The sequence below is a fragment of the Chamaea fasciata genome, unplaced genomic scaffold (assembly GCF_029207755.1).
Source record: "Chamaea fasciata isolate MVZ Bird 193981 ecotype frontalis unplaced genomic scaffold, bChaFas1.0.hap1 SCAF_25, whole genome shotgun sequence".
NCBI lineage: Eukaryota > Metazoa > Chordata > Aves > Passeriformes > Sylviidae > Chamaea > Chamaea fasciata.
In genome coordinates, this window is record NW_027094110.1 from 4004930 (window position 1) to 4031584 (window position 26655).

A 26655-nucleotide genomic window follows, 5' to 3' on the forward strand; every position below is an offset into this window, starting at 1 on the left:
TGATGGTGACCTGACTGGACTAAATCCCTTCTTGGACACATCTGACCTTTTCCCACCTCCCTGTGCCAGCAGGGCCATCGCAGAGCACATGGCACGGGACTGTGTCCAGATGGGTCTGGAGTATCTCCAATGTGGGAGACTCCACACCCTTTCTGGCAATTTATTCTCTCAGAAAAGAAATTCTTCCTCAATTTCAGGTGGAACATCCTGAGCACCAGTCCCTGCCTGTTCCTCTGGTACCATCGCTGGGCCCCCGGAGCAGCACCTGGGCCTTGCTCTGACACCCAGTGCGCGGCCCGGCCCGGTTCCCGGTGCTGTCCCGTTGGGTCCCCCGGCCCGGCCCGGCCCGGCCCGGTTCCCGGTGCTGTCCCGTCGGGCTCCCCAGCCCGGCCCGGTTCCCGGTGCTGTCCCGTTGGGTCCCCCAGCCCGGCCCGGTTCCCGGTGCTGTCCCGTCGTGCTCCCCAGCCCGGCCCGGTTCCCGGTGCTGTCCCGTTGGGCTCCCCGGCCCGGCCCGGTTCCCGGTGCTGTCCCGTCGGGCTCCCCGGCCCGGTTCCCGGTGCTGTCCCGTCGGGCTCCCCCGGCCCGGCCCGGTTCCCGGTGCTGTCCCGTCGGGCTCCCCGGCCCGGCCCGGTTCCCGGTGCTGTCCCGTTGGGTCCCCCGGCCCGGCCCGGTTCCCGGTGCTGTCCCGTCGGGCTCCCCCGGCCCGGCCCGGCCCGGTTCCCGGTGCTGTCCCGTCGGGTCCCCCGGCCCGGTTCCCGGTGCTGTCCCGTTGGGTCCCCCGGCCCGGCCCGGTTCCCGGCGCTGTCCCGTCGGGCTCCCCCGGCCCGGCCCGGTTCCCGGCGCTGTCCCGTCGGGCTCCCCCGGCCCGGCCCGGTTCCCGGTGCTGTCCCGTGGGCTCCCCGGCCCCGCCCCTCTCGGTCCCGGCCCCGCCCCGGCTCTTCCTGCGGCCGCCCCGCCCCGCGGTCACGTGCGCGCTCGCCCGCTCGGGGCTCGGCTGGCTCGGCCTGTGCGGGCGCTCGGGGCCCGGAGCGGCGGCGGGAGCGCGGCGGGGCCGGGGGCGCTCGGGCCCGGGGCGGCGGCGGGACGGGGCGGGGGGAGCCCGGCCGGGCCGTGAGGGCGCGGCGGAGCCTGGCGGCGGCGGCGGAGCGGCCTGGGGGCTCCCCCCGGCGAGCGCGGGCCGAGCGGGCCGGGCCGGCGGCCGTGGCGGGGCTATGATGAGCCCGCTGCGGGGCTCCGCACCCCCGCGTGTCCCCCAGGCAGGTCCGGCCCGCGGCTGAGAACCCCCCACCGGCGGTGAGTGCGGGCGGCGGGGCCCGGCGGGGCGGGCAGGCCCGGGCCCGCCCCTTCCCCCGCGCCGGGGCCGGGGAGGGCCCGGGGCGGCGGCGGGGCCGGGCCCGAGCCCCGGTAACGGCCCGGCCGTGGCGCTCCGCTCCCGGCGTTCCGCGCCGCGCGGCGGGCGCTGCCCCGGGGGGAGCTTGGGCCTGCCGGCGTTGGGTTTCCCAGCGACTCTTGTTTTAACAGTGCCTAGGAGACAGGCCTGGGGACGGGATCGTAATTTTAGCGGGGTCTTCCCACTTCCTGCGCTCCCCCGATCGTCAGTATTGTTTTCTTCGGTACTGGGGGGTTTTTTAGCCTGGAGAAAAGGCGGCTCGGGAGTGACCTTATCACTCTCTGCAACTCCCTGAAAGGAGGGTGTAGCCAGGTGGGGGTCGGGCTCCTCTCCCGGGTAACGAACGGCAGGACAAGAGCACAGAGTGATTAGCTGCGCCAGGGGCGGTTTAGGTTGGACAATAGGAGGAATTTCTTCACTGGTTAGGCGTTGGAACGGGCTGCTCGGGGAGGTGGTGGACTCACCGTCCCTGTGGGTGTTTGAGAAACTGGACGTGGCACTGAGTGCTCTGGTCTGGGTGAAGCGTGGTGTTTGGTCACAGGGTTGGACTCGATGATCTCAGAGGTCCTTTCCAACCTAATTGACTCTGATCCCTGCCGTGTTCTGGGTCTCCTCTAGCCCTTAGAGAGCTGGATAAAGAGCCGTGTGCTTCTCAAGTGCAGTAACCCCACTGCACAGCCTCCCTCGGTGATGCCCGTAGGAGCAGCAGTTACAGAGGTTCCCTTCCTCGGTGGTGGGCACCACATGGTGCTCAGAAAAACACTCATCATCCTGGGTTTTGTGCAGATACAGGATCTTGGCTATTGTAAGCTGCTGGCTCTAATGAGTTCTCCTCTCCCTCTCCAGGTATGGCCTCACAGCTGCAGGTGTTCTCCCCTCCGTCAGTATCCTCGAGTGCCTTCTGCAGTGCCAAGAAACTGAAAGTGGAGCCGTCTGTCTGGGATGTTTCAGGACAGAGCAGTAGTGACAAGTATTATACCCACAGCAAAAACCTCCCAGCAGCTCAAGGGCAAGCCAGCTCCTCTCATCAGGTAGCCAATTTCAGCATCCCTGCCTACGACCAGAACCTCCTTCTCCCCGCTCCCTCCGTCGAGCACATCGTGGTCACCGCGGCCGACAGCACCGGCAGCAGCGCCACAGCGTCCTTCCAGAGCAGCCAGACCCTCACCCACAGGAGCAACGTTTCTTTGCTGGAACCATACCAAAAATGTGGATTAAAAAGGAAAAGTGAAGAGGTCGACAGCAACGGTAGTGTGCAGATCATTGAGGAACATCCACCTCTCATGCTGCAAAACAGACCTGCGGTGGGTGCTGCGGCCACGACCACCACGGTCACCACGAAAAGCAGCAGCTCCAGTGGGGAGGGGGATTACCAGCTGGTCCAGCATGAGATCCTGTGCTCTATGACCAACAGCTATGAGGTCTTGGAATTCCTGGGACGAGGGACGTTCGGGCAGGTGGCGAAATGTTGGAAACGTAGCACGAAGGAGATTGTAGCCATCAAGATCCTGAAGAACCACCCTTCCTACGCTCGGCAGGGCCAGATCGAGGTGAGCATCCTGTCTCGCCTGAGCAGTGAGAATGCTGATGAGTACAACTTCGTCCGCTCCTACGAGTGCTTTCAACACAAGAATCATACATGCCTTGTCTTTGAGATGCTGGAACAGAACTTATACGATTTCTTAAAGCAAAACAAGTTCAGTCCGTTGCCCCTGAAATACATCCGGCCCATCCTGCAGCAGGTGGCTACTGCCTTGATGAAGCTGAAGAGCTTGGGTCTGATCCACGCGGATTTGAAGCCAGAGAACATCATGTTGGTGGATCCTGCACGCCAGCCCTACAGAGTGAAGGTGATAGACTTTGGGTCAGCCAGCCACGTGTCCAAGGCCGTGTGCTCCACGTACCTGCAGTCACGGTATTACAGGTAAGCACTGCCCCTGCTCACTGAACCAGCTCAGGCCGACCCTGCTGGGGATTCCTCCTACAGACACTGAGCTCTTCTGTCTAACCCCAGCTGAGAGGCAGCAGGAAACCAGCAGCTCTGGGTGTTTCCTGGAGATCTCTTCTGAGAGTTGGATGTAAATAAATAGAATGTCTGCCTTGCAAGGGTGGCCTAATCTGCAGCCCGGCACCTTCCTTCCCGCCCCCAGATCAGTGCACTAAGTTGGTTTTACCCTGTCCACTGGCTTGTGACACTCTATGAAGTGGCAAACTGGAGAAGCAGTCTGGGAGTGTTAAGTAGTGCATTTGGGGTTGTCTGCCATGGTCTGAAACTAGTCCGTTAACCTTGGACATTTGGAAGAGAGGGAAATCAAAGGGATGTCAATCTCTATTTGCTTTTGGTTCTTCTGATTCTTCATCTTTGTCTGAACCCCCTTCTCGAGCACATGACTTCCTGTGACAACCCTGGCTAAGTCATGCTTTCCTGAGACCTGCAGCTCCCTTAGAGCAGTGATGGGAAAGACCTCTGCTTCCCTTAGCAGTATGTAGAGATGTCTTCTACCCTCCTCCTGCCCAAGAATTAAAAATAAATTATGGGCAGAAAACGTTAAAACTCAGAGACTGTGTGTAAAGCAGGCTGTGTTGTTTCTTTCAATTATTCCTCCAGCTTGGCTCTGTTAAGTGTGTATTTAGGTTTAAGTAGCAGGAGACTTCAATAAATGGATACAGAAAGACCTTCTGGCTTCAAAGGGCCGTGAAGAGTCTGTGCTGTGTTGTCAGGGCTGCTTTGGGTGGATTGTGTGCTCACTTGACACAAAACTCAGAACTAGTATCTAGTCCTTCCAGCTGGGACCAGACAGGACTGAGACACTCCACCCCACCCTGTGTCTGTGCCCTGTTTGATGTCTTCCCTGGCTGCTCACTTCAGTTTTAAAGCCTGGCTTATTGGAGGTTTACTCTGTTCATCCCTCACGCTCCCTGTGTGCTTGCTCCCTTTGTTTTTGTGTTGTTTTTCTTTTTAACTCTCACACCCAGTACCAGCTTTCCATGACATTCCTTTCATGTGATACAGACTTTTCTTAATCCATTGCTCATGATCTTTGCTCAGCTTGTTGGCACCAATCTTTCCAATTCTAAGCTATTGATTGGTATTTTTTCTTTTTTGTAGCACAGTTGTCCCCTGTGCCCCATGGCTCTGTAAAAATGCTCACTCTCTGAAATGCATCATCAGTTTTGTTATCATTGCATGGAAAGAGGTGCCCACTGGTCAAGAATCTGCTCTATCTGACCTGCCACACGTGTCAGCAAAGGAGTTTTGGGAGGCCCGTGGTGCTCTCCAGTTTGTGGTATCTCAGAAAACAGATTTAGCTGAGGAAAAGCAGTGAGGGGTGATAAGAATCTTCCAGGGGCTGCAGGGAGGGAAATTCCTGCTCCATCTGTGTGTGGGGCACTGGACTCCCAGCCCCTGCCAGCTCCCTGGGGTGACTGACTCTGCCAGAAAGGCAAATAACCTGGGATTAGGTGGCGTTGGCCTGTCTGCTTGGCTGGAGTGAAGAATGCTGTGATGTGGAAATCCAGTATTTAGTGATATGTAATTAGTCTAATGGTGATGATTACCAAAATCCATAATCTAGGAATTTAGGGAGATGGCGCAGAAACCAGCTTGTTGTGGGAGAACTGGATTGCTCTGCCCATATTCACATTAAATTAGTGCTCAGATGAGTTCCAAGTTGGAATTTTTTTCAGTGCTGTGTTTGATGACGGAGCATAGAGCAATTCTTCGTGTGGTTCTCTGTCAGCCATTAAAAATAAACTTCTCTGTGCTCACTTTTTAGCTTTTAATGCCTGTTAGTGACACTTAGGTTGCCTTTGCTGTAGAGGTCTCTAAACCGGCCACACTTGGATGCTGTAAGATGGATTTTCTGATTTATATACCCTTAAGGAAAAAAAAAAAATCTTCTTTTATTAATTGCTGCCTGTGCTGCTGGAGGTCATCCTGTCCAGCAGCCCAGCTTGCCCGGGGTCTGGCTGTCCTGCTGGCAGTGACACCTTGCTCCATGCACAGCTCCAGCAGCATTGTCCTGTTGGGATGTCACACTGGGTTGGTCAGGGCAGGTGGGTCAGGCTGAGGCAGGATCCCTTTTCCACAGACTCTGCTGCTTTCTCTCCTGCCTGACCCCGCTCAGGAGGGGAAACTCTACTGCTCACATTTTAAAGAGTGAGTAAGAGTGCCCAGTAAGAATTTTTTGGCTCTGAAGCCCATCATGGAGTAGGAGTAGATCAGCTCTCTGCAGCGAACAGTTTCTGTGGCAGTTCTGGGGTGTTTTTGCTGTAATTCCTCACCTGAAAACGAGAGTACCATCCTCAGGTGGGGTTACTTTTGTTCTTGGGGAGGATGAACAATGGAAGGAAACAGCGTGCAGAAATTAAAAAATCCCTGGAATACTGATCTCCCTGCTGTGCAGAGTGGGGTTTACTCATGTCCTGTGTTTTGTGTGAGTGCAGCCATCCTGGGAGTTTCACTCAGCTCCTGCCTCCTGGTGCTGCCTGGGGGCCAGTGTGGAGCACAGGCTGTAGGACTGGACAATTTGGGCCATGAGAAGGTGGCCCTGAGCGCTGGGGGAGCTGCAGAGCACAGGAGTATCCATTTCTCACCTCTGCTTTGGGCTCCATGACCTACTTCTGTCCCAGCCCTGCTGGCCTGGGGAGCAGCAGCTCCTGCTGCCAAATCCAGCTCTGCTAATCCTGCTCTGTGCTGGCCCTGCTGCTCCCTGCATTGCTGCACAGGCTCTGTGTTCCCACCATCCCAAAGCACAGGTGTAAACACGGGGTGTTTGGAAATGCTGGGAGGGAATCTCGCAGTTTTCTGGGGCTGCTGTGAGTCTTTTCTCTTCTGAGAGTGCCTGAGTGTATTTGTCAGCTTTGGGAGGCAGTGCTTGGCAAGCATCTGTGCGAAGAGTGTTGTTGATTTTATTTCAAAGAGCTTAAGATGGTAAAATCACTTTAATCTCTGGCAGAGCAGCTATGGAAGTGACCTCTGCCTGCTGTCCTGGTTCAGCTCACATCTCATAAGGCTGCTAATTGCAGGGGTGTAAAAGGAGATGAGAGAAATTCTGATTTCCCAGCCCTGTCCTGCAATCAGAATGAAATCAGGTGGCTCATGAGAAGTTCATTTATTTAGTTGCAGGGAATAAAATACAAGACTTCAACTTGCTGTCATCATGATACTGATATTTAGGAGTATGTGAGTTTATTCCATCCTGGAGTTAAAGATCAACAAACTGCCACAAATCTCTATTTCCATTGGAATTGGTGGGGGGGGGGGGGGTTAACACACTAGAGAAGGATTAGCATGCTCTGCATATTCCACAAGCCATCTATATTTTAGTTTGTTTGCCAGTCCAAATGCAGCATTCCTCATATGACAGGTCTGGGTCCTTTCTGAATTGGAAATTCCTGCATCAGGATAATCAGGAGGCGCAGTACAGTTTGCTGATGATGTCTCATGAAGTAATGGCAAGCGAAGCTCCTGTGTAAATGTGTGAATTGTATTTTTTTCTACTTGTGAAGAGAGAGATTCTTCTGGTTTGCACCTCTTAGCCTGTAGAAAGTTGTATCCATTCTAGCATATTTCCTTAAAATATAAATGTTAGCAGAACAGTCAGCATTCAGATATCAGCTGCTGCTTGTATTTGCATAATCATTTTGTATTTTCACATGTGAGAAACCTTTCCAAAGTCAACAACTGCCAGGAACAGCCAAGCAAGAAAGTAGAAGCAGATCAGTGTTGAGTAGAGAGTGTCACTGTGTCTTAGCTTGAACCATCTATTATCCTGATTACTGAAGGTGTATCATGGCTTTGGTTTTGGGGGCTCAGACGTCTTAAACTCTGGGTAATAAAGAATAAATGTGACCTCACTGCAACAGGCAGCTGGTTCAGCTATTTATCGTTTTTATAGAATCCCAGACTGTTTTGGATTGGGAGGGAACTTAAAGCTCCTATCCCAGGTTGCTCCAAGCTGAATCCAACCTGGCCTTTGCTGATCTTGTGCTTTCTCAGGTGCCCTGTGCTTGAGCAGCTGGGCTGAGTGCCTTTGCTTTGAGACACCCGTGTAGACACCTGAAACAAAAGGTGTATCTGGGTCTCCGAGCACAAAGGGTGATTAACTGGGGAGTCACTTCTTGCCATGGACAAACAGTTGGGAGGTTGAGCAGTCCGGGAGGGTGAGTGTCAAATTTACTGACACCTGTACATTATGCAAGCCCTGGCTTTTAGAATTCTGTAGAGGCATCAGAGCTGGTTTCAGAGCCTTTTTTAACACCTGAGATCTCCATAGTGTAACACCAGAAATGCCACACAAGCCCTGGGGCATGACCAGGAAATGGATAGCCTGCAGTTTAGGGCTTCTCTCTCTTCCTTTGCCCTCGTGTTAGTTATGCATGATTAAAGTCAAGGTTTTCATATTTCCTGTACTTTCCAGAGTAAATTCCCACAGCAGCTCACGTGGGGTTTGCAGCACCTGGGGTTTTGTGCTCTATGCAAATGTAGGACCAGAATTTCTCCTGCCGGAACAGCCTGAGTTTGTTTCAGAACTCTGTGTAGGTGAAGAGCTGTACTAAAACATCCTTCTGTGTTGTGAGTCAGCTCCAGACAGAAATCTCCCTGAAATCCCAACCTGTTAGAGAAGCAAACCCTGCTTGGAGTGTGAGTATTTTTTTATCACCTCCCCATGAAGGCTGGGCCAGACAGGTCCATTTTGCATTAGGTGTGGTTGAGCGCACAGAAACCTGAAACACAACCTCCAGCTGGGCTCTCTGCGTCCATTTTAGACTCGAAACTCTCTGAGCAAACCCTGCATGAAAACCTGCTGATAGAAACCCAGCAGCTCTCTGAGGAGCTCCTTTTCCTGGCTCTGCAGGTGCTCTTCTTTGCCACATGAAGCGGACAAGCCTCCTGCAGCTGCTGACCTGGGGTCTCAAGACCTTCTCCTAGGAAAGTCTCTATTTGCCAGAGCTTTTCTTCCCCAATTCTTTTAGGATAGGCTGGACTAGATGATCTTGAAGGTCTCTCCATAATTCTGTCGTGCTGTGTGCTGTCTCAGGGACACCTCACATGCTGTCAAGTGTAATTAAACTGATTACTCAAGAAGTAATTTTATGCAGCTGTGATATAAAGGCCTCCTAGGAGTTGAGGGGCACCGTGGCAATAAAAGAATCCACTTAAGTGATAAAAAGGTTGGGATCCATCAGGCCACCCAAGGAAACAACTTCTGCTTTAAAGTGAATAATTTGCATTCACACAGATTTACCTGTGTGTGGAAGGGGCTTTACCCAGAGCGGTTTCCAGGGAAGAAATGCAGCTTTCAGAGTAAAAGATTTGACTTTGGCCTTTTCTTTCCCTTTTCCCTTACCAGAGCTCCTGAGATCATCCTGGGCTTGCCGTTCTGTGAAGCCATTGACATGTGGTCACTGGGCTGTGTCATTGCTGAGCTGTTTCTGGGCTGGCCTCTGTATCCAGGAGCATCTGAGTACGACCAGGTGAGAGCCCGTGGGGGATGTGGGATCCTCACATGAAACCAGGATTTTCTGTGTTCAAACCCCCCTGAACCCCCCGTGTCCTGCATCAGCTTTCATCAGTGCACGTTGCTGCTGTCTGAGCTCATTTTCTCTCTGTGATATTCCCATTGTCTCTGGGCAGGGAGCACGGAGTTCTGTGTGTTTTCACTTGAGCTGAGTGTATCCTGTCCAAAAAAAGGGGCCAATTTGCAGTTAACCCCTGGTTTCCAAACCCCAAAGCTGTTGAAACACCTTCCTGCCAAAGCAGAAGCGAGGTGTGTGTGTGTCCTGGTGTGAAACACCCTCTGTAATTTCACCATGAGGGCAGTTTTTCCATGTGGGGACAGAGCAAGCCTATCATTCCTGCCCTGTTAATACCTACAGCAACCCTCAGTTTTTATGCAAAGTGTTTCTTTGGAATCCAAGGGCAAGACTCTGAGAGGCATCTTGAACTAATTAGTCCTTTCTGTGGATACTTGGCATTATTACCTGGCCTAGTCAGTGCCTATAAAAGGACAAAAAGTCTATCAGAGGGGTTTTTTTCAGCGTAGCTTTTCCACTGGGGTTTTTGCGGTGGGATCTTGTTACAGTGCTTGGTATGGTTTTCCTTATGTGATAAAATACATGAAAATTACTAAGTTTGAAAACCTACTTGTCATGTATCTTCCCAGCACTGTAAATTTCCAAAGGAAACACGGTGGTACCTTAATGAGAAGAACGAGTTAAAGTAGCTGAGGTAGGGCCTGGTGGTTTCCTTGTGCACTGGGTTTTGTGTCATTCTGAGAACCTTATCTGCTCGTGTAGGTGGCTGGGGAGGAGCTGCTTTTTCCATTGCTTAATGACAGGATTTTGCAGCCCTCTGTGAGGCAGGGTGAGGTGTGACTTCATGGGGTTCATTCTGATGTCTGAATTTCCCTTGAAGACTGGGGATGACTTGGCTTTCGTGTTTTCTGAGATTCTGCAGCAGCAAGTGAAAGCTGAGGTGGAACTTGTGAGAGGACCTCTCCAGGAATGAGTTCATGGGCTGGGATGGCATTTGCAGCTATTTTTTTAAACACCCTCTGGCTGTAAAGCAAAAGTTTTGTCCTGTAAAAATAGAACTGCTACCTGAACTATTGTGTAGATGCACAAAATACTCACGTGCAGACGCTTGGACCCACCTTGGCTTAATTGAAAAATGAGCCCAGAAATTCATGTGGTCACGAGCTGTGACAGTGCCCTGTTCTGGCACAGTGGCATAGCTGGAGTTTGGCAGATAAGAAGTGCTAAGGATCTGTAATTGATGGTTTGATCAAGGCATAGTTACCTTAACGCTGCAGAGTTCTTAATAAATTTGTTATTTTCTTTCCTTTTGAGCATACATTTTTATTTGTTATCTCTTTACCAATGTCTTCTCAAGACCATCACAAGGATTCAGGTGCATCTTCCAAAATTTTGAGCCATTTTTAAAACATGTAAAAATAAGTATATTAAGTGTGTTTGAGGATATTTGGTCTTGGTTTCTTGGTCAGTGAGAGCTTTGCCATGGCATTATTCTGAAACTGAGTGGCTGGCATATTGTGTAGGCAGGCACAGCAATGTTGCTTGGATAATTATGCTTTTAATTATTTATACATACGTGATAAATTCTGCAGTATTTTTCCCTTAAAAATATGTATTTCTTACACTGTTTAATGTCTTAAAAGCCTACAGTCTGCTTACAGGTACATTAGCAAAGAATATTTCCATAAAATAAGAAAATGTATTTCAAACCTGAAATTTTGGCGTGATTGCAAAAGTGGCTTTATAAATACTTGAGGTGATCCCTTTAATTTTTTGCATTTTTGCATGTCTGGGCAGTCTCTCTTTACAGGTAATTTCCTGTTAGCTCTGAACAAACCTGGCTGTTAATTACCCCATTAGCTGTGAATTCTTTATGGTGGGAGCCCTCACTGTTGTCATTTTCTTTCCTAGATTCGTTACATTTCACAAACTCAAGGCCTTCCAGCGGAGTATCTTCTCAGTGCAGGAACGAAAACAAGCAGGTTTTTTAACAGAGATCCAAATTTGGGATACCCACTGTGGAGGCTCAAGGTTTGTCTGTCTCTTCCATCCCCAGTTCTCTTTTGTTCACTGAGGACTTGATAGAAATTCCCGCCCAGTTTTGGCGTGCTGTGCAAACATTGTGAGCGAGGATTGGCATTGAAACGTGGCTGATTTGGGGTCTGTGATTGCAGGAGCTGTGCAGAGCTCCTGGTGCTGCTCTGACAAAAGCAGCAGTGCATGATAGCACCAGCAAAGAGTGGGTGTTCATCACTGAGATAATGGGTGCTTATTATGGGCTGCTCATTCTCAGGGAAGTGTGTCATCTTGTTGTCATCTCCTGACAATCCAACCAGTAAAATACAGAGTATTTCGTGATGGGTTTGTTAGTTTAACAGGAATCTGGTTATGGGTTGGCAGAGGACCGGAAAGGATGGGATTTAGGCCTGATTTGCCTTTGAAGCTGAGCAGCAAAAAGAAGGGAATTTTGCCTTTCTTCTTTGTAGAAGAGGGATTTAAAATATTTATAGCCTCTTCCTAAATCAGAAACGTTCAGTTCTTTTGGCTAATGCACTACCCAAGGAAGCCTTGAAATAAAGTCCCCCTGTTGTTAATTCAGCTTCGCAATGAATGATCTTTCCAGCTGAGGGAATGGGATCCCAGGGCTCTTTGAGTTTGACCTGCTCGTGTGCTGCGTGTCTGAAAGCAGCAAATTGTCATCTGCCTCCACCATTTCTTGCTGCTTTTTCCTTATCAATATGCAATATCTCAGTTTATACTAATGTTTTCTTTTCTAGACCCCAGAAGAACATGAGTTGGAAACAGGAATAAAATCAAAAGAAGCTCGGAAATATATATTCAACTGTTTGGATGATATGGCGCAGGTGTGTGGGGATCTTGGGACATAGAAAACTCATTAACTTTTCACATTTAATTTAGTAACTTTAATTTTTGGGGGGAATCTCTGAAAATGAGGCTCCTGTGCTGGAGCAGCCAGTCCTTTTCTTCAGGCAGTTCAGAGCACTGATGGAGGTTTACCACGGTGCCAGTTTGCATCAGAAATCAGTGGATTAAAAACAGTCAAAATGTTAATTATGAACCTGTTTGAAATGGTTTGTGTTTTCTTATGTCTCAGTGTGTTAGACTGGAGTGTGCCCAGCCTGTTCCCAGTACAGTAGAGCAGTAGAAGAGCTGAGCCCCTTCAAATGCCTTTGCAGGATTAAACCTCTTACTAGAAATAGCAGCAAGAACTACAGATCATTCTTATTTTCATTTTCTCTTTAGAGGTAAAATGAAGGAATATCTGAGTGGTTTCAATATCATGAGGCCTTAAATATTAAATATCAATTTTCTATTGCTTTTGTAGCTATAATCAGGTTACCATAATGTTACCATCAGGTTACATCTGTGCAGAGAAGGTGGAATCATTCTGGCTTGCCAGCCCCTCATAGATTCCCCCAAAACACGTGGGCATTTTGCCTGTGAGTAGAGAATGAAGCCTGGTTGATCCCTTTGAATAGACCCAACTCCCTGTTGAGAAGAGAATTCCACGTGCAAGTTTGAATGAGCAGGGGCAAGGCAGTGTGTTAGCTCTGTGATACCTGAAATTAGTCTGGCTAAGAGACAGAAATGCTTAATAAATATTTCTGTGTGATGTGAAGTTACTGAATTGCTAGGCAGCAGTTAATTTGGTGCTTGTGTGAACTGCTCCCATTTGATTTTCCAGGTGAATATGTCTACAGACTTAGAAGGGACCGACATGTTGGCAGAGAAGGCTGACCGAAGGGAATACATTGATTTGTTGAAGAAAATGTTGACAATTGATGCAGATAAGAGAATTACTCCACTGAAGACTTTGAACCATTCGTTTGTTACAATGGCACATCTGCTGGACTTCCCCCACAGTAACCAGTAAGCTCCCTTGGATGGGTTGTTTTGTTTCAGGATTTGCTGGAATCGCAGGGCAGCACTTCCCAGCTTTCTGTCAGTGCTGTTTTCTGCAGTTCCTGGCTGATCTGGAAATAGCAATGGCATGTGTAAGAATGGAATGTTCATAAGCTTCCTTTTCATGTTTTAGGACATTCTTTGTTGGTTTGAAAGAACCTAAACCTAAATAAAGTTGGGAATCTGTCACATCTGTGTCCTGTTTTCACAAATCCGATGTTTTCTTTCTGTTCCAGTGTGAAATCTTGCTTTCAGAACATGGAGATCTGCAAGAGAAGAGTGAACATGTATGATACAGTGAATCAGATCAAGAGCCCTTTCACCACTCACGTTGCTCCTAACACAAGCACAAACCTGACAATGAGCTTTAACAACCAGCTCAACACAGTACACAACCAGGTATAGCATCTTTCACCTATTTTATCCTAATCAAAGACATGGAGTTGGCTGATTTGGTGCCTTCCGGCCAACATTTAAACTACTCTCCAAAATTCATAGTCCTGTCTCAAAGTCTGATTTTCCAAAACTCAGGCCAAGGAGCCTCTTTACTTCATGTATTGAAAATTGGTCAGTTCAGCAACATAAGTAAATTGGGTGCAGTTCATGTTTTTCGTTTTGTGTTGTCTTAAGCCTTTTACCTCAAACATTTTCCAGGTGCTTTCCTCCTGGTTTAATGTTGATGGTTCCCGTTGTTTGCTTTATAACAAAGAGAGATAAGATTACAAGAGACAAGTGATTTTTTTATTTCTTTTTCTAGGCCAGTGTGTTGGCTTCCAATTCCACTGCTGCTGCTACTCTTTCCCTGGCCAACTCGGACGTCTCCCTGCTCAACTACCAGTCTGCCCTGTACCCATCCTCTGCAGCCCCGGTGGCAGGAGTGGCTCAGCAGAGCGTTTCCTTGCAGCCTGGAACCACCCAGATCTGCACACAGACAGACCCCTTCCAGCAAACCTTCATTGTTTGTCCCCCTGCTTTTCAAAGTAAGCCCAGAAGCCTTGGTGCGATGCTGTGCTTTCAGTCGGTTAAGGCTGGAGAAGTCGTGGTTTGCACTGAAGTGAGAAAACCCTGACTTGAGCAGAGCTCTCTGTGGGTGTCACACGGGGCTCTTGCATCAGATGGAAGTGCAGAACCAGGTCAGACATGTGCAGGCAGCTTGATTCCCTTCCAGGCCCTGCTGGAACAGGTGACAGGATCTTGCCTGCCTGGGTTGCAGGCTCCAGCTGGTTGCTCAACCAGTTTTTCCCCCCAAACTGAACACAGCAGCATTCCACAGAAAGCAGGGAACAGAGGAGCCAGACCTGCCTGAAAATCAGTGTGTCTCGCTGTGTTTGTTATCTCAAGAGCAAATGCCTGGCATCTGAGCCTCAGTTCACAATCCTGATGCAGGTTTTTGCTCCCAGCAGGTTGTCACAGGCTGTGGGTCAGTGAGCTTAGCACAGGCAGCTCTGTTCATGCCTCTGCTCGTCCTCGGGGTTCTGTAGCTATGCTGATACCTGGATTGTTTTAGTCTGGAGGGTTATTTGTGATATGGGAAGTGATGGTGTAAGGCTCGAACTTTAAACTTGTCTCAGGCAGCTTGGAATCAGGTGTCTGTGTTAGTGTTCCTGCAAACCAGATTCCACAGAGCCAGGCTGGTGAGGGCTGGCTGTCCATCATGGCCCTGCAGGATCCCGGGATGCAGAAGTATTTACTTCAGCTGGTGTTTTACTGGGATTTAGTCAAAGCTTTTCTATCCCTTAATCCGACCCTATCCTCTGCCCTTACCTAGTAGGGAATTTGATTTTTGGAAACAAATGAACGGATAATAAAGCAGCTTAGTGATGTGTCTTGTCCTCCACAGCTGGACTTCAGGCAACTACAAAGCATTCTGGGTTCCCAGTCAGGATGGAAAATGCTGTTCCAATTGTGCCACAAGCACCTGCAGCACAGCCACTGCAGATCCAGTCTGGAGTTCTCACACAGGTAAAAAAAAACATTCCAAACCTCTCATAGGCTCAGCTGCAATTCCACCATCCAGGAGAACCTGCCTGAGTGCAGGGGATTCTCAGGACACTCTGAAAGATTAAATGCAGGTCACTTCTAAGACAATATTTTCTTGTTTTGTTTTGTTTTTCTGAAATATTTAAAGTCTGAGCTATTTTATGTCATGTGCCTCCCTGGTTTTAGGAGTTTGATTTAATAATGGGAATAAATACGTGTTTTTCGGCTGCTAGAAACAGGCTGTATTTTTCAGGCATGGACACTGCCTTACAGGCAGTGCTGGTCACTTTTGCCTACACTGTAAAAACGTGGCAGGAGAAATCATTGCTGTGAGAAGTGAGATCCCAGTAAACAGAGGTGACAACGCAGATTACTCATGCTAAAATTTCATCTTTAAATCAACAAAATTATTTCTGAATCCTTTCAGCTAGTTACATTCTTAGTGTGAATTAATGTGTAGCGATGACATATCTATTTCTGCAGTTTGCAGTTTAAGCAACATGCAATACCAAAATTCACAAATCATTCTAAAAGTGCTGTTTTAAATATTAGTAACGTGTCATAAATTAGAACCATTTTAATTTCCAAAAAGTAATCCTTTAGTGTACAATAAGTGCTTGGTGATTCATGAGTTTTATTCACTGAAAATGCGTAGTTGCCTTTATAATTAAGTGCATTTTTATTTATTTGCATAGTTTTAGTTTCTGCTGGCATTAACACAAACTCTATTAGTTTTACTCTTCAGGCAGTATATTGCACTCACTGACCTTCCTGTAGAGGAGTAATTTTCAGGTTGTTCAGTCCAGATATTTAGGTGGCATTCTGTGATTGCTGGTTTCTTTAGCATTAATGGTAGAGGTCACAGTATCCAAAAAGCAGAATCCACTTGAAGGCCCACCTGAATCCATGAGTGCAAATTGTACACCAAGAATCTAATTTTAATTAGGCATTTGATGGACTAAAACATGTCTGGGTGGTTTCATCACAGATAACTTTGCTCTTTTGTGACACCAAAGACCTGCTGTGCCTTCCATGAAATCCCACAGTTGACCTTTTCTCACGAGTTCCATGTGTGGATTTGGAGGTCTGACAGCAAGTGCAGGGAGCTGCCCGGGGTGCACCCTGTGCCATGGCTAGTGCAGCGTGGCTGTCACTTGCCCTCTGGGACCCAGTAAAGTGCCAGTAGCTGAACTCACTTTTGACTTTTGAGCTGTGTCATCAGAGAGAGATCCCATCCCCAAATTTTTCCCCAGCTCATTTTGACTTTCGAACTGTGTCATCGGAGAGCTCCCGTCCCGTCCCCAGATTTTTCCCCAACTTGTTTTGACTTTCGAACTGTGTCACTGGACTGGAGATTCCCAGTTCCTGGTGCTCTCCTCAGGGCCGTGCGGGTTCCTGTGGAGGAGCTGCAGGGTCTGGGTGTTGGTGTCGGTGTGGGTGCGTCCCTTCCCTCCCGCGCCGCAGAGCGCCAGCGCGGTGCCCTCGCCTGGCCCTGCCGCCCAACGCACTGACCTGCACTTACCTGCCTCAGCTCGTGTGTTTCACTCACTGCCTGATCTACATTTCAGGGAAGCTGTACACCACTAATGGTAGCAACTCTTCATCCTCAAGTAGCCACCATCACGCCGCAGTATGCGGTGCCCTTTACCCTGAACTGCGCAGCCGGCCGGCCGGCGCTGGTCGAACAGACGGCTGCAGTACTGGTAATTGCCTCCCTTGATTGTGTTCACTAACTGAGTTTTTGTTTTAACTTAGACTTGCAGAGGGCATGGAAGCATGTGCCATCTTGTGGCTGTGTTCTTGCTACATCTTAATGTCTTGTTGTTTTCCTCCCCAACATTGCTGAAGCACTGTCTGACTCTGACGTTTAGTGTGGCTCTGTAAAGAATCCAGATCCATTGACTATTACCTTTGCTAGCCTAGTATTGAAAGCTCTTCTAAACTAGACCCTAGAAGAGTTGTAATCGTTCTTGTTCTTCGCTTACTCTCCTATCTTTGCCTTTTGATTGTGGAATACAAAGGAATCAGTCTTTAGCTTGACTCTGCTACAGGTACCTGGATGGCCAGAATTTGACCTACTTGGCAAGTTAGCTCCATATTTTGTTTGCAACACGTGTAAAGCTGCTTTGTATGGAGAAATGTTTCAGATCATTAAGCACAGGCTAAAATCCCTAATGACAGCAAATCCTTTAATGTATTGCTCTAGCAGTTGATTTCTCTTAACCTCTGTTGAACATTGACAATAATTCTCTGGCCTTTTATTATTTGTAGCCAATCGCACGTAGCTTGCTTCATCCAGATAAAGATTCTGTTCCTTACAGATACTTTCAGTTGATATTTATTTCTTGGTTGAAATTAAAGGTGAGCTCTAGTATCCAAAACGGTAATAGCTAGGGTTTAGGTCATTTGGAACAATTTTAAAAAAGGATTGGGGAAGGAAATGAACACACCTTTAAGAAGTGTATGTTTGCAAAATTGTCCTCTTCTGTATTCTGGCACCTGCATCAGAACAACTTTGCAAGTGCCACAAAGAAGTCATTGTAAAACTCCAGAATCAGATCAGTGAAGCTTACGAAAACATTGCAGTGCACTGAAGTGCTGGTATCCTCACATGTCCTTCAAAGCACATTCCATTGTGTGAACCATGTTGTTTCTTGTGGCTTTAAAGTGGTAGTTTGAATGTCATTTTCTTCCGAGAGGGAGGCCTCTGCTGAAGTGGAATTTGCTCGAGTCATACCTGTCCTGAAATTTAAACCCACTCATTTGAGTTCTTGTGAACCAAGTGAGCTGCTCCCTGGTTCTGGGGATGGGAAGGCAGGAGAGTGGGATTCTCCTGGTCACAGCTCTGAGCTAAACAGACCCAGGGGTGCTTCTTCTTTCCTCCTGTTGAATTTTGATTGCTGAAAGGCTGCAATCTGGGCTCTGAAAACAGCAAGGGGTGACTGTAGCAGAGCTTGGGACACAAGTGAGTTGTTAGCAATGTTCTCCAAAGTGTAATTGGGCTTTGATTCAACAGGCAAATTCTGTTCTGCTGTGTGTGTGCAGTGGACTTGAGGTTCAACTCCCCTGTACAGCAGTGGAGATCAGAGCCGGCTGTCTCCAGACTCCAAGCCTGCGTTCTGAGTTTCTCTGGAGGACTTGACTAGTTCTGTTTGGATTCTGGGAGCCTTTGGCGTGAATCTGCTCACCTTTAGTGCTTCCAACACTTCTCCCTTGCTGCTTCCCCTGAGTTTGCATTAGCCATTTGCTAAGCTTTGCATATTTTTGTCCTTCCTCTGTCAAAACAGTTCGTCGCTTGGAAGGCCCGATTTCTGCCTCTCATTGGGAATTTATATCTTGCTGTATTAAACTCTCTGCTTTGTCTTGTGCAGGTGTTGGCTTTTGGAAAGACGCATGGTGTGACTTTTAACATATTTCTCTTTTTTTATTTTTTATTTTTTCAATGTTATTGTTATTATTATTCCGCTTATGTTGGCAGAGGTTTTAGCAGCTCTCTGCTTTGAAGGCTTCTTGTTCGGAACTGGTGTTTGTACTAAGTGGATCTGTTACTTGCAGAGATATTGAATTTAAAACAGCAGGTTTTGCAGTTTAAGCTGCAGGAGAGAGAGACATAGATTATCAAAATCACGGAAATACTACGCTGTCAAATTTATTTGGACAGAGACAGTGATAATATTAGCGAATTGAACCTGCCTTCATGTAACTAAATTATCTCTCAGTGTGGCTTTTCTTAAATGCTTCAGTTGAGGTGGCTGAATTTCCACAATAATGACACCATCTCAGCTCGCTCAGTTTGAGCCCTGCAAGGCAGAAAAGGAGAAAGGATCAAATTGGTTTAATATTTTGGGACTCCTCAGCACAACAGTGGTGTAAGTTTACATTCAAAAATGGTCCCAAGCGGTGCTGCTGCACCTGGCGGTGCAACACCTGGCTGCGTGTGCAGCGTGGTATAAACACTGTTTTCTCCAGGTGACAGCAGTGATAAAAGAGATTAGCAAAATGTTGGGGAAGCTCTTTCCTCTGGTTTTCTTCTTCTTGGGAAAGCGTGCAATGATGAGCTCTATCTCTGCAAGCTAACAACCCACCCCAGTGCATTTATTGCTTGGACAAATCTCTGCCTGCCCCTGCAGGAACTGAAGCCTAGTGAGCCTCGTGTCTGTGTTTGTTGTTTTGCAGCAGGCCTGGCCGGGGGGAACCCAGCAGATCCTGCTCCCTTCCACCTGGCAGCAGCTCCCAGGGGTTGCTTTGCACAACTCTGTCCAGCCAGCAGCCGTGATCCCAGAGACCATCGGCAGCAGCCAGCAGTTGGCTGACTGGAGGTAGGGATTGCAGGGGCTCCAGCTCCCTGCCGAGTGGGAATACATCCATCACGCTGCCCACAATGCCTCCCTTCCCCTCGGGCTCGCTGCAGCTCGTGGTTCTTGCACTGTAGTCATGGGATTTGGGTCTCTTGTTTTCTCTCTGCTCCAGGAATGCACATTCCCATGGAAATCAGTACAGCACTCTCATGCAACAGCCATCTCTGCTGACCAACCACGTGACGTTGGCCACAGCACAGCCTCTGAATGTTGGGGTTGCTCATGTTGTGAGGCAGCAGCAGAGCAGCAATGTGCCAGCAAAGAAGAACAAGCAGCCAGCACCGAGCACAGCCAAGTAAGGATTCCATTGCTTCCTTTCCCAGTCCTAGAAAAGCCAGGAGTTCGTGTGTGGAGATTGCCTTTATGGTGTGAAAAACTCATCTTCTGATCACAGAGGCACTGAGGGTGTAACTTTATTGTGCTACAGTTGCATTTAAAGATGTCTTGGAAAAAGCCCTTGAGCTGTAGTCACTGATGTAAATTGTATTAATTTCAGTGAGTGCAGGGACATGGTTGACCAAGTGCTTTACTGTCCTGAGCAGAGGGCTTTTACCCTCCTGGGGTGTTGGTGCCATTGCAGTGCAAGTGACAGAATTGTTGAACGAGGGGTGGTAGTTTCTGGCAGTGTTCAGGTGGATCAGTCCCAGTCAGAGCATCCTTGAGTGCCTTTGGCTGTGTCTGTGGCACTTTGCTGTTTGAGTGTCTGCACTGAGGTTCTGTTCATGTATGCACGTTTATGCTTCTGTGTTCCTAATGCTGTTTGTCCGAGCCTCCGACCTGGAGCTGAATCCTGCTGTGCTTTTCCTGCAGGCCCAGCTCATCTCTGGAGCCTGTGCCCACCCAAGTGTACTCTCTGATTGGGAGCAGCCCCCTGCGCTCCACCTCGTCCTCCTCCAACGTGCTGGTCCCTGTGCAGGAGCAGCACCAGCCCATCGTGATCCCCGACACTCCGAGCCCCCCTGTCAGTGTCATCACCATCCGCAGCGACACTGATGAGGAGGAGGACAGCAAATACAAACCCGCCAGGTGGGACCTTCACTTAGCCTGTACTGGGCTCAGCTCACACTTCAGGGAGGGTGGGGAACACCTGGGCAGGCTCCAAAGAGCTACATAAGACAGAATATTCCCCGTCACATTTTTGTGTTGTTGTGCCTGTAGTTAATCAGAGTTTCATCTGACTAGGGGGGAGGGTGTGAGATCCCAGAGGGAGATCTTTAATCTGCTGGGCAAAGCTGGAATGTTTCCCATTTGCATTTTGTCGTTTTTTGTTTTCCCTGCAGTTTGGGTATGAAGCAGAGATCCAACGTCATCAGCTACGTCACTGTTAACGACTCCCCTGACTCTGACTCGTCCCTGAGCAGCCCCTACGCCCCAGACCCCCTGTCCTCGCTCAGGAGCACTGGGGGGGCCCTGGAGCTGCCCAGCAGAGCTGCTGCTGACAGCTCCAGCTCCCGCACCATCATCGTCCCACCCCTGAAAATGCAGCTCAATGACTGCGTCGTAGCCACCCAGGCTTCAGGTGGGTATCGCAGTGTGCTCTGCCCAGGTGCCCTCCTGTCCCTGTGACACATTCGTCCTCACAGCTTTGGACTTCCCACAATGGGTCTTTCTCAGCTTTAGGTTTCGCAGCTGCTCTTCTGAAAGCCTTGGTCTGTTTTCATAGCCATTGATAGATTTACCTTTCATTTATTTACATTTGGCTGGATTGAGGAAGATCTGTAAACATTCAGATAGTTTCTTAGTCACATTTGAAATCATAATTAAAGTCGCTGTGACAGAAACAGTCAGCTTAGTGCCCAGAGCTGGTTACCACCAGCGTGGGAAGGGGAGGAGTGGACTAAGCTTGTGCCATCTTCCAGGCATCCTGAGCAGCACCAGTAAGACCAAGCCAGTGGCCTCAGTGAGCGGGCAGTCATCAGGATGCTGCATCACACCCACGGGGTACCGCTCCCACCGCGTGGTCACCAACGGCGTGCAGCCCCTCAACCTCAGCCAGGTGAGCCTGCCTGCCTCTGCTGGCCTCAGGGATGCTTCAGGACTGCTGGAGAAACGTGTCAGGCAGGGACAAAGGCTGGCTTGCGAGAGGATCAAGGTGCAAGCGCTTATTCTTTAGCTGATTCTGTCCTGGGGTGTTGGAGGGTAGGACAGACTGTGGGGAGTGCAGGGAGGTTTCTCAAGGCAAAAGGTTTGTTCCTGTACCAGAGCGCAGGAGAAGGAAGTGTGGTTGTGTCCACAGTCTCTCTTTGTGCTCTTTGCCACACCTGACTTACAGCAGGTCCTTCTTGCCACTCAGGAGGGTGACACCAAGATCCAGCTGTTGAGCTAGAGTGACTTAGAAGGCACAGTATGAGGAAATTCTTTAGTTCTTTACCTTTCTCTAGATCTCACAGAGTTCCAACCAGTAGATTAAGTGTGGACTTTCTCTCTCGAACTAACAGTTGGCACCTGACCCCTTTGAATGTTCCAGTTCAAAGATTGGTTCAGCTTCATTTTGTGCCAGGGCTTTTGATCTCCGGGTCACACTGCAGCAGCCTCTCAGAGGAGAGGGAGCGTTGTTACCCCTGCAGTTCACTTCTGTCATGGGCACCAGACAGGGGTGCTAAAATGGAGCAGCCCTGCTGCCACCCTCCCCACGTGGCAGAGGAGTAGATGTGTGAGGAGTTCTGGGGCTGGGTCAGATGTGGGACCTGCCTGCACTTGTCCAGCTGTGGTATCCCAGAGTGGCGGTTTGGCCCCATTGCAGAGGAAAAGTGTCACCTTGGTCCCTGTGGAAGTGCAGTCACCACCTCAGATCTGCAGGAGGCTGTCACGATCTGCAGGTGTGTTGGAGGGCTGGAAGTGTCCCTCAGGGCATTCAATGACCACTAACCCCATTTCCTCCCTCCCCTTGCAGAACCAGCAGACCACAGTGCTGGCCTCGCAGGAGAGAAGCGGCAATGCTGTCCCCCGCCGGCAGCAAGCTTACGTGGCCCCCCTCACATCAACGATTTCTCAGGCTCCCTACACGTTCCAGCACAGCAGCCCAGTGCATCCCCACCTGGCAGCAGCCACGGCCAGTGCCCACCTGTCCAGCCAGCCCCACATGTACACTTATGCCCCCAGCACTGCGGCCACGCTGGGCTCCACCACGTCCATCGCCCACCTGTTCTCCCCTCAGGGCTCGTCACGCCACACCACCTACGCTGCCCACCCCAGCACCCTGGTGCACCAGGTCCCTGTCAGCGTGGGGCCCAGCCTGCTGACGTCTGCCAACGTCCCCCCAGCCCAGTACCAACACCAGTTCGCTCCCCAGTCCTATATTGGTGCTTCCAGAGGATCTGCTATTTACACTGGATACCCGCTGAGCCCCACCAAGATCAACCAGTACTCCTACTTGTAGTCGCCAGTGAAGCGCTGTCCTGCGACGGGCCCGAGAGGTTGGAGGAGGATTTCAGGTGAACCTTTGCCTGGGAATGACTGCCTGGTTTGTGTTTCTCCCTGATCTGGTTGTGTGTTGTTCCCAAATGTCTCTGGTGAGTTCAGTCACTAACTGAGCAGCATGCTTTGTTACCAGTACCGAGGGTCACTAATTAAGTTTTTTAAATTTTACTTACTTTTTATAGACGCTTTTAAAAAATTCATGGTCACTTTTATTTAAAATTGTTCTGTTGTGCTAATCAAATGGGGTGTCAAATCAGTGTCTCAGAGACAGATCCTGATGTCTTTTTTAACTTGTGTAACTTAAACAAAAAGATCTGCAGATTCTATTTTAGCAGCTTGCACAAATCCACGTTGCCACTAAAAATGTAGTGCATGTGTATCTCATTATGTTGCTGGGGCAGTTTTAAATTCAGATTTACTATTTTAACGTCTGTTCTCTAATTCACTTTGTCTTTAACAAATTGCTGGTTCTGCGAAAGCCATTACATCTCCATCTATGTTTCTGTCAAAGGTGTTTTGTTTACTCCTCTGCTTTGTTTGAGGACTGGTAGAGGCAACTGCCTTATGCCAGCAACACGATACATTCAGGAGTCCTGTAAACCCTGGAGTCTGCTTTGTGTTCTAGAAAATTCTCCATAACCCAGCTGAATTTTTTGTTGTGTTCGTTGCAGAATTCTTCTAAGTGGTTCAAACTGTATTCAGGATCTCACTGTGTGACAGAGCTCAGCAGATCTGTCAGGGTGTTGTTGTTGTCTCCAATTGAGAGTGAATAATGCAGCATTGCTCTAAAATTTGGTTTCTGCAGCTTATTAGATGCTGGCCCTATAATGGAGCTGGATTCCTTCGCAGAAGCACAGGGCTTTGCTTTGTTCTGTTTTTCTTAATATTTTTGCCTCACGTGATTCATTTAGGGAGGGAGATGAATTTGAAATACAATGAAACATCACTGTATTGATGTGTACAGCTTTTTATACTCCTGTGAGCGTATCCTCCTGGATATGTCAGCAGCTACTCTAAAGCGCTCTTAATAAGACTTGTAAACAGTACGTGCATGTAGGAATTGCAACAAAAAAAGAAAAAAAAAAAGAAAAAAACAAGACAAAAAAAGAGAAAGAAAAAGAAAAAAAGGAAAAAAGTCCAGATTTTAAAGTTTATTACTGAATTTAAAACTATTTTAGAAGTTTTGTATTGGTGGTGTTTTAATATTTTACAGAAAATGAAATATGTACATATTGATTAGAAAAATATAACAAGCAAAACTTCCTGCTAACCCCAAATGTTCTGTCTTTGTAATCAAAATGTGTAGTGATTATACTTGAACTCTGTACTTAGTGTTTGTCTAATTCCTAAACGTTCCTGGGGATGGAAGTGTTGTATCCTTTGTATTTAAACCAAAATGAATTGATTCATGTTGGAATGTATGTGATATAATGCAATGGTTAGAGCTCATCACTGTAGCACTGAGAGAGGAGTAGAGCTTCACGAGAGGAAAGGATACCTTGGATTTGTTTTGCACAGGTATGTGTGATGAAGAGTTGTTTGGTGTGTCCCCTTATTGTAGTGCCTTAAATGATGATGTAGTGTGACTAGAGTTTACAGTGAGCTTGCCTTACGAGGGACCAGCAAGCCCCCGTCGAATTGAAGCAATTCACCCACCCAGCTTTCCCCAGCCAGAGCAGCAGGATGGTGCAGAGCCCTCTCCCTGTCACCGCTCTCATCCCAGCTCCGTTCTTGTTCCCAGTGAAGCGATGTCCCCTTGAAGCTTTCCCTTGAAATGGCACATGTACTGTTAGTGTCTGTCAGTGCATTTCGAATAAGGTTAGTGCTGGGAATGCATTGGAATGTTTAGTCTAATATTGCAGAAGTGATTAAATACGTGCAATCACTTTTATTAGGTTTAGTGTAGCGTTACCTTCCCCCACAGGAATAGCAGACGTGTCGTGTAAAATATTGCTAGCTTGGTGATAGAATATTTATACCAAAGAGAGCCTGCTGTAAAGCACATAATACCATTAAAAAGTTTTATAATGCTACTGCTAATGTGGAGTTGTTGGGAAGGTCTGTCAGCTGTAGCCCTAGTTAGTGTTCAGAGGAAATACTCACCTTGGATAATCAGTGCAGGTTTTGGACTACACTTTGTTTTCTTTGGGTCCCTTGTACTAGGAATTATTTCTCATCTACCACGTAAAGTACCTTGTCCAAAAGGATGATATAAACTGGTTCGAGCGGTCGTGTTACTGCAGCAATAAAAGGTTTGGTAACCTTGAACCCCAGTTTATGTTCCGTCCCGGTGGGAAGGAGGCCAGTCCTGACCTGGCTGTGGCAAGAAATGCCCAAGCCCACGTTCCTGCTGGAAGGAAGCCTGGACTGGCCTTGGGGTGGGAGGACTAGGGAGGGATGGAGGGCTGTGGAACTGGACGGTAGCATTAGCCCACGTTGATGTTCAGTGTGTTTGTAGTCGGAGCACTTCCGTGAGCCTGCGGAAAACCAACCTTGCTGTGCCACATCGTTGCTGCAAACGATGCTGTCCGTTGCTGTAGGCACTTTTCTTGCTTTTTTTGACATTGCTTGTGTTCAGTACTTGCCTTGAGATACCTCTTGGGTACAGAGTTGTGCCTTTCCACCAAAAGGCAAACCAAGGTCCAACTCCCTGTTTCACAAATAGGACTTCATGGAAAACACTTCACTAACAGGAAAAAAAAAAAAGAGAGAGAGAGAGAAAAAAGATCTCTAGCAAAATCTGCTGATAATTTTGAGAACTTGCCCACTTTCCCCTAAAAAAAAGCAGCTTGGAATGTCCATTTAGAGACCTTGTAACACAGTTAACCCCAATCAAATGTATTCCCAAAGCACGGTGTCATGTCCTCCCCTGCCCGAGTTCCCAGAAGTGTTTGGAACAGGGAGGATGAGATGGAAATGATGTCGGTGAAATCAAACGTGCTCCATTTGGAACAAGCTGTCAAACAATACCCCAGAATTCCTCTGTGATACACAGCAAACCCCACCCCAGCAGGGCCAGGGCCTCCCAGTCTGGCCCCAGTATATGATGCCCCATTTAGGTGTATTGTGTTCTGCTCTAAGGAGATACATCCCTTCTTCCCTTGCATATATCCAGCCTCAAATTGGGTTCAAGAATTGACTCTCCTCATTGTCAGAGCCTGCTACACACTTTTGGAGAGAAATCTGCTATCTCTGGATAGGAATTGGCATCCTTTAATTTTCTTTACAACTAGTTTGGGATCCACCTTTGGAATATTTGATAGCCGTGGTCCCAGCTAGGTTTGTCTGTGTGATTCCTGAGCTGTTCAATCAGTTTTCTCTTACCTGACCTGTATTTGCAGCTGTGATAGCCCCTGCAGAGGCAACTCCTGAGGCTTTCCTGCTTAGCACCTAATTGATGGGATGCAGTAATTTACCTCTGACTCAGCAATTTCTTTTAGTACATGAAACTAAATTGCTTCTAAATGACAGGATTGGCACAGCCCTGCTTTCTTTTTATTAATTTTATTTAAACTTCTGAATGGTGCCGCATGTCCACATGGTTGTTTGTTGCTAAACTTTATATAATGTGTGATTTCAGATTCAGCTTGAACTATATCTATCTCACTACATGTAGCAGTACATTATATGTAATGTTAGTATTTCTGCTTGAATCCTTGATATTGCAATGGAATTCCTACTTTATTAAATGTATTTGATATGCTAGTTACTGTGTAAAATTTAACTTTCTTTTATGGTTGTGCTCTTCCTTTTTACAAGCCGCTAGATACAGGTAGTTTCTGACAATTACTGATCTATGTTTGTATTGCTGATGTACTTAGGGGGTATGTAAAAATCATTTTAACAAAAGAAATAGATATTTAAAAATTTAATACTAACTATATGGGAGAAGGGTCCATTGTGAAAACATAGTTTATCTTTGGATTCAATGTTTGTCTTTGGTTTTACAAAGTAGCTTGTATTTTAAGTATTTTCTACATAATATGGTAAAAATGTAGAACAATTGCAATGCATCAATAAAAAGGGTTAATTTTCTGTACTCTA

At 48.1% G+C, this 26655-nt stretch overlaps 1 protein-coding gene across 3 annotated transcripts; it reads left to right on the top strand.

The window, feature by feature from the left end:
- Positions 1-1056: 1056 nt before the first annotated feature.
- Positions 1057-26655, top strand: HIPK1 (homeodomain interacting protein kinase 1). Of its 3 annotated transcripts, none has more exons than XM_066204165.1 (16): positions 1057-1293; positions 2237-3314; positions 8746-8869; positions 10841-10960; positions 11707-11793; positions 12636-12820; positions 13090-13252; positions 13611-13833; positions 14694-14815; positions 16402-16536; positions 19013-19152; positions 19304-19486; positions 20002-20217; positions 20472-20710; positions 21051-21187; positions 22085-26655. In XM_066204165.1, the coding sequence occupies exons 2-16, from the start codon at positions 2239-2241 to the stop codon at positions 22568-22570; spliced, it is 3636 nt and encodes a 1211-aa protein (XP_066060262.1). In that variant the 5' UTR covers positions 1057-1293; positions 2237-2238; the 3' UTR covers positions 22571-26655. The 3 variants fall into 3 exon arrangements, with proteins under 3 accessions (XP_066060262.1, XP_066060261.1, XP_066060263.1); XM_066204164.1 differs by having other exon boundaries at positions 1058-1293; positions 19010-19152; XM_066204166.1 differs by lacking the exon at positions 16402-16536 and having other exon boundaries at positions 1058-1293; positions 19010-19152.

Coding starts and splice junctions, on each gene's coding strand:
- HIPK1 (XM_066204164.1), top strand. CDS start 2,239: ATGGCCTCACAGCTGCAGGTGTTCTCCCCTCCGTCAGTATCCTCGAGT. Junction 12,821..13,089: donor GACTTCCCCCACAGTAACCA/GTAAGCTCCCTT, acceptor TTTCTGTTCCAG/TGTGAAATCTTGCTTTCAGA. Junction 19,153..19,303: donor CAGCAGTTGGCTGACTGGAG/GTAGGGATTGCA, acceptor TCTCTGCTCCAG/GAATGCACATTCCCATGGAA.